This window comes from Ipomoea nil, unplaced genomic scaffold, assembly GCF_001879475.1.
Source record: "Ipomoea nil cultivar Tokyo-kokei standard unplaced genomic scaffold, Asagao_1.1 scaffold2338, whole genome shotgun sequence".
In the NCBI taxonomy this organism is placed as follows: domain Eukaryota; kingdom Viridiplantae; phylum Streptophyta; class Magnoliopsida; order Solanales; family Convolvulaceae; genus Ipomoea; species Ipomoea nil.
This window is the reverse complement of record NW_017618766.1, coordinates 615,627-623,499: the sequence shown is the minus strand read 5'-3', so window position 1 is coordinate 623,499 and position 7,873 is coordinate 615,627. Positions and strand designations below refer to the sequence as shown.

The following is a 7,873-nucleotide window of genomic DNA, read 5'->3' as shown; positions in this document are numbered from 1 at the left end:
AGTTGAAGATGCTTCATGCATTTCTAAATGGATTCAAGGTGGACTTGTCGAAAGTTGTTTTCGACGATCTAAAGTTGAATATCTCTTCTGGAAAGCTACCTATTGGGGACATCAAATGAAAGATTGGTTTCGGGTTGATGATCGGGTACTTACTAAAGCACAAGGAAGTTATTCTTAAACCGTGACTTCACCCAGGACAAAAGATATGTCACACGAAAACAAAACCTCCTGGATATGAAAAACAAAGAGCTCTTGAAATGGGAGCGATAGAACTTGCTCCAACTACTCAACCCGAGAGAAGATCAAAACGAAAGAAGACCCCAGAAACTGAACGACCAAAGAAGCCGAAAGGAGTGAAACAAAATGAGTCTACTCAAGCTGATGACCCTACACCAGCTCCAACTCAAACTGACATCCCTCTACCAACTTCTTCGACTCCAAAGAAAAGAATAATGCAGAAGAAAGTTGGTCAGGCCGTGTAACACCCCGTGTTACGAATCCTAAAACCAACTGATTAATTAATTAATTAATAACCCAGGAGAAAGAATAAATTATAATGATTAATTAGGGAAAAAGGCCACCATAGCCCATGGGCCCAAATATATAAACCCAACCCCTAACCCCAATAGGATTAAACTCTAAATAAACCCTTGGATCTATAAATAGGGAACTTAGGGAGCACCTAGAAGCCCCACACGCCTAGACGCCCCACCACCCCAGGAGAGCTCCAAGAATTCCCTTAGAAGAAATCAAGAAAGCAAGAAAGCTTAAAGAAAGATCCTTCATAGCCAAGGAATTAATTAAGGCTAAGAGGTAATCCATGTCTCAACAAAACCTATTTTCATAGCTATGATTTCCCCTTAGGGTTTCCCCCATATGATTGTAAATGGCGAATTACTATGATTATTATTGATGTTGATTTAATGATTCCATGGGGAATCTTGATAATCTTGATATTGGGAGTTTCTTGATAATTATGATGTGCTTAATTGGGATTTTGATGATTATGTGTTGTTCTTGATGATTATGATGTTCTTGATGATTAATTGGTATCCTTGATGATTATGTGTTGTTCCTACCGAATCTTGCAATTAGAAGACGAACCGTATTCTTGTTGATATAAAAGTGATTAGAACCCTAGGTTGTATCGTATGATCTTATTCTTGGATTATCGGGTGGGAAATCGCATGTTTGTGTGTTGATTATGATTAGAAAAGCATGTTAGGTTATGTGCCGTTCGTTTATCGTATTTGATCCGTTAATTGTCTATGTGTTGTCGTTAATTACGTTGAAAAGTGTCTAAGCATGGTTTCGGGTTCCACAACGGTTCCCGGGACGAAAAGTGGTGAAAAGAGTCAGTGGGGGTAGGTGGGGGTAGGGGACCCGCCACCTACCCGCGGCAATCTCGGGCAGCTCCGGCAGCGGGCAGCCGGCGGGCGGGCAGCTGCCCGCCGGGCACCCGCTGCCCGGAACAGTGACAGCCGGCGGGCAGCCGGCGGGTGGACCCCCACCCACCGGCTACCCGCTGGAATCTCACCCCACTCGGGACTTCGGCTTCCCCGTTTGATGTTTCCCCGATCCCCGTGGTGTCCCAACGGACCCCGTTTGTCGTGCCTATGTCTAGTTTGATGTTTCGGGTACCGTTCGTAGGTTTATAAGTCTGTTATATCGCATGCTAGATGAATTGGTATCCTATTGACCTAGGTGAAGGAAGTATGAACCCCTTAGGAGTACTCTTAGTATGTGATGGATCACGCATAGGTTTGTTATATGCTTTACCCCCTTCCCAATGTGTAAACGTGGGTTGCATGTGCTTGCTATGTGTTATGTGTGTGTGTCACCCCAATTCGGTTGCGATCGGATTGGTTATCCTGAGCTGTGGTTCAGAAGCTGGCTGCGGTCAGACTGGTATTCCTGGCTGCGGTCAGATGACATTCTCTTGGGCTGCGGTCCACCGTTTGGTTGCGATCAAACGTTTCTATACGAGCTGCGGTTCGTCCTTTATCCTGGCTGCGGTCAGATGACACTCTCTTGGGCTGCGGTCCACTGTTTGGTTGCGATCAAGCATTATGATGAACTGCGGTTCATCGGTCGGTTGCGATCGACCTCCCCGTGTTGCGATACGGGGCATGGTGCTGCGGGGCTGTGTCAGAGCTATATGCGCTGACCCTCATGTATGGGCATGCGATCGGTCCCGTGGCGCCAACAATGTGCGCTATGTGTGTGATATGGACGAGTCGTGACTATGATGCCTTGGGATGTGACTATGGGTTTCATATTGGGGATTGTTTATGATGGGATTATGATTACCGTTTATGCCTTGTTGTAACTGCTTTATCTATTGTGAAATGCTTATGCTTGCTATGTCTACTGCTGGCGTCTAGCCTTAATTGTTGAGTCATTCCCGATTTTAAAACTAGAGTTCGTAGGATATATCTTCATGCTCAAAATGGTTTTCGTATATCTATATATATCTCTATATGTATTGTATTTCAACGCGTTGGAGTGGGTTACCAGCATCTCTCGCTGAACAGATATATTTGGCTTTCAGGCACAGAAGAATAAGTCACTGGAGCGCGCTAGAACTCGGAACGTAGAAGTAGATAGTTCCCTTTTTCGGCCTGCGTGCCATATTATGCATTTACATTATTGAGGATATTAGTTAGTTAGCATGTGCACCTGGGTTCTCTAGCTCAGGTGTGGCATAGCACCCCGCACACTTGTATTATGTTTTGGGATTTAAGGGGATAATACCTTTATTTATAAGTTTTAAATGTCTTGAAAATCTGGGGTGTTACAGTTGGTATCAGAGCCTAAGTTTGACCCTAGGAAAAGACTCTTAAGGCCGGACTTTAGGACATTAGGCTTGAACTCCAGGTATCTAGGAACATAGGCTTCAGGAATCGTAGGATGCGCAGTGAGATTGAGAAACCTACACATCACCCCGCACTTCATCCCTCTCTAATATTAGAAATCTCTTCCTCACTTATTATATCAAGTTGAAACACAAAATAACATCAACCTTTAATCACCAGGATGGCACCCAAGAAGAAACAGTCAGGAACACCGAGACACCCCTCTCAAGAAATCTTGACTCAAACCCTACAACGCCTGACCCAAATTGCCCAGGCACTAAGTACTATCGTTCCCCAACCTCTGCCAACAGACGAGAACTTGGAAATCCACCACCAAGTCTCGGCACATCAACCACCCACCCTCTCGGGAGACGAAGACCCCACAACCCTCGAGGAATGGATTGAGACATTCAACAAGGTGTTCAGGACGACCCAATACCCCGAACGCCACCGGGTCAGGATAGCCTCCTTCTACTTCAGGCACGAGGCCGACAGCTGGTGGGCCCGCGAGGGGCCTATGTACGAACAAGACCCCAGATTCAACTGGGAGGGTTTAAAGACGCAGTTACGAGAACAGTTCTACCCCAACCACCTGAAAGCCGCCATGTGCGAGGAATTTCTCAATCTAAGACATGGGACAGCCCCGGTCTCAGAATACTACCAACGATTCTGCCGACTGGCTCGCCTCGCCCCCGAGCTAGTACCCACCGAAGGGATCAAAGTCAGGAAATTCCTAACAGGCCTTAAGCCCGAACACCAGAGGGCCTTGGCCACCCAAGAACCGAAGACCCTCGAAGAGGCCTATGCCAAGGCATGTCAGCTACAACAGGTAGCGAACCCGCCTCCAGGGACGCAACTAGGGTATAAAAGGAAACCCGAAGGAAGTCGTCCAATTCTCGCCAAGGAACCTAAGAACCCTAAAACCGCCCCACTTGACCAAACCATCGCGCCGACTACCCGGGGAAGGATCCTCACCCTAAGCAAGGCCAGGATCGGAGATAGCAACATAGTCTCCGGAACCTTCCTAGTACACGCCACCCCAGCCATCATATTATTTGACTCAAGGGCTACCAACTCGTTTATAGCAACCGAGTTCGCCGCCCAGCTCGGCCTTAACGCCACCACCAAGGTCCGACTCCAAGTCAAGGTGGCCTCAGGCGAGGTCATAAAATGTGATCGCATGTACGAGCATGTAATGATCACCATTCAGGGAGTGGAATTTCCCAGTAACCTGATCCAGTTTCAATTAGATGGGATGCAAGTAATCTTGGGCATGGATTGGCTAGGGAATTTCCAAGCGCAAATCCTGTGCGGATAGCAGAAAGTGGTCCTACGAGGGCCAAACGGTAAGAGGGTGTCGTACCGCAGTGCCCGCCAGAATCCAGGGATCAAGCTGATAAACATGATGAAAATTAAGAAGTATCTGGGCCAAGGAAACGGGGCCTTCTTATGCTCAATCGAAGACCTCAACGCCAAAACACCCGAACCACAAGCCATCCCAGTGGTAAACGAGTTCACCGACGTCTTCCCAGACGAAATTCCCGGGGCACCCCCGGCCAGAGAAGTCGAGTTCACCATAGACCTCATACCGGGCGCCGCCCCGATCTCTAAACCACCCTACAGGCTAGCACCAAAGGAAATGAAGGAACTGAAAACGCAACTCCAAGAACTGCTAGATAAAGGTTACATCCGACCCAGCACCTCCCCATGGGGAGCACCGGTACTATTCGTTAAGAAGAAGGATGGGAGCATGCGCATGTGCATCGACTACCGAGAACTCAACCAAGTTACTATAAAGAATAGGTACCCCCTTCCCCGAATAGATGACTTATTTGACCAACTCAAAGGGGCAGGGGTATTCTCAAAGATCGACCTAAGATCCGGGTATCACCAAATCCAAGTGGCCAAACCAGACATCCAGAAAACGGCCTTCCGGACACGTTACGGCCACTACGAGTTTACCGTAATGCCTTTCGGCCTCACTAACGCGCCTGCCATATTCATGGACCTCATGAATCGAGTATTCCGACCTCACCTGGATGACTTCGTCATCGTGTTCATTGACGACATCCTAGTCTACTCCCGAAATAAAGAAGAACATGAGAAGCACCTTCGCATATCTCTGCAAACCCTCAGGGAGAACCAACTCTACGCTAAATTCTCCAAGTGCGAATTCTGGCAAGACAGCGTAGCCTTCTTGGGCCACGTGATAACCAAAGAAGGGATTAGGGTGGACCCCGCTAAGGTTCGCGCCGTTAAAGAATGGACCACGCCGAACTCACTCTCGGAAGTCCGAAGCTTCCTAGGTCTAGCGGGCTACTACAGGAGGTTCGTACCCGACTTCACCAAGACAGCCCAACCCCTCATTAAGCTCATGAAAAAGGAAACCCCCTTCCGTTGGGACAACGGCTGCATCTCGGCCTTCCAAGAATTAAAGGATAAACTAACCACTGCACCCGTGCTAGCCATACCCTCCGGATCGGAAGGGTTTGAAGTCTACAGCGACGCATCCAAGAAGGGGTTAGGATGCGTACTAATGCAAAATGGCAAGGTAATAGCTTACGCATCCAGACAACTCAAAACCCACGAAGCGAATTACCCCACCATGACCTCGAGCTAGCCGCTATCGTATTCGCACTGAAAATCTGGAGACACTACCTGTATGGGGTACAATGCAAGATCTACACCGACCATAAGAGCCTGAAGTACATCTTTACTCAAAAAGACCTAAACATGAGACAACGAAGATGGCTGGAACTCATAAAGGACTACGACCTAGACATTCAATACCACGAGGGAAAAGCCAACGTGGTGGCGGACGCCCTAAGCCGAAAGACGAATCATTCCCTTAACACCACGTGGGTCCTACCGGACCATCTGTACAGGGACTTCCAAAGGCTACACTTGGAAATAATAGAGCAGGGACAAACTCGCCCCAATGCCTATCTACTCAACACACAGGCCGTGCCCACCCTCTTCGAAGAAATCAAATCGGGACAACAACAGGACCCGGAACTAGATAAAATCTGCCACGACCTAACTCGAGGGAAAGAGGGCCCCTTCGAAGCACACCCAGACGGCAGCCTCCGCTACAAAGGGAGGTGGTGTGTACCCTCAACGCACCCCCACTTGAAACAGCGGATCTTGTAGGAAGGACACAACTCCCCTTACTCCGTCCACCCAGGCGGTGACAAATTATACCAAGACGTAAAGAAATTGTTTTGGTGGCCGAATATGAAAAAGGAAATCGCAGACTTTGTGGCCAAGTGTCTGAATTGCCAAAGGGTAAAAGCCGAACGATGCAAACCCAAGGGACTCGTACAACCCCTTGAAATACCACAAGGAAAATGGGATTCCATATCCATGGACTTCGTCGGAGGGCTACCCCCAACGAAAACCGTAAGGATAAAATCTGGGTCATAGTGGATCGACTGACCAAGACAGTGCGATTCATTGCCATGAAAGAAACATGGATGATGACGCAACTAGCCCAAGCTTACGTAAACCGGGTAGTGAAATACCACGGAGTTCCCCGAAACATTGTGTCCAACCGAGATTACAGGTTCCTCTCGCAATTCTGGAAATCACTACAAGCGGCGTTGGGACGCAACTAAAGCTAAGCACAGCCTTTCACCCCACCACAGACGGCCAAACCGAAAGAACCATCTAAACCCTCGAAGACATGCTAAGAGCCTGCACGCTCGACTTCCGAGGGACGTGGGAAGAACACCTAGACCTCATCGAGTTCTCGTACAACAACAGCTACCACGCGAGCATTCGCATGGCACCCTACGAAGCACTGTATGGTCAGAAATGTAGAACCCCATTATGTTGGGAAGATATGGTCAACCCGGTAACACTGGGCCCCCAATACCTACAAGACACCATAGCTAAGGTCAAACACATCCAGGAAAGGATGAAGGCCGCCCAAGACCGCCAGAAGTCTTACGCCGACCTAAAGAGGAAACAAGCCGAATTCAAACCTCGGGGGACAAGGTCTGGCTAAGGATCTCGCCCACACGAGGGGTAATGAGGTTCGGGAGAAAAGGAAAACTCAGCCCCCGGTTCATCGCCCTTACGAAATCGTGGAAAGAATCGGAGACTTGGCCTACCGTCTCGCCTTAACCCGTGGAGCTAGAACGAGTACACAACGTGTTCCACGTATCTCAGCTAAAGAAATACATATACGATCCAAGCCACGTACTCCAACACGAGACCGTGGACCTCGACGAGTCACTAGTATACGAAGAGAAACCCGTAAGAATCCTGGACACCAAAACAAGAAATACCCGGAACCGAGTCATGGAAATGGTGAAGGTCCTCTGGACCAACAACGGGACGAGGAAGCCACATGGGAACTTAAGGACACGATGAAGGAGCGGTACCCCGAGCTGTTCACTCCAGGTAACTAAGAGAAAACTTTCTTTTTTTTCACCCGGGGCCAAGCTTCGGGGACGAAGCTTCCTGTTAAGGGGGGAGAGTGTAACACCCCGTGTTACGAATCCTAAAACCAACAGATTAATTAATTAATTAATAACCCAGGAGAAAGAATAAATTATAATGATTAATTAGGGAAAAAGGCCACCATAGCCCATGGGCCCAAATATATAAACCCAACCCCTAACCCCAATAGGATTAAACTCTTAGAAGAAAGGCCACCATAAATAGGGAACTTATGGAGCACCTAGAAGCCCACACGCCTAGACGCCCCACCACCCCAGGAGAGCTCAAGAATTCCCTTAGAAGAAATCAAGAAAGCAAGAAAGCTTAAAGAAAGATCCTTCATAGCAAGGAATTAATTAAGGCTAAGAGGTAACCCATGTCTCAACAAAACTATTTTCATAGCTATGATTTCCCCTTAGGGTTTCCCCATATGATTGTAAATGGCGAATTACTATGATTATTTATTGATGTTGATTTAATGATTCCATGGGGAATCATGATAATCTTGATATTGGAGTTTCTTGATAATTAATGATGTGTTAATTGGGATTTTGATGATTATGTGTTGTTCTGAT

General features: G+C 47.8%; 1 protein-coding gene across 1 annotated transcript in view; it reads left to right on the top strand.

Moving 5' to 3' along the window:
• Positions 1 to 257: 257 nt before the first annotated feature.
• LOC109151962 (RNA polymerase II degradation factor 1-like) overlaps positions 258 to 7,873 on the top strand; it is an 18,431-nt gene continuing 10,815 nt past the window's right edge. The window contains exon 1 of the mRNA XM_019299554.1: positions 258 to 468. Coding sequence (XP_019155099.1) covers positions 258 to 468 — 211 coding nt within the window. The remainder of the gene's footprint in view (positions 469 to 7,873) is intronic.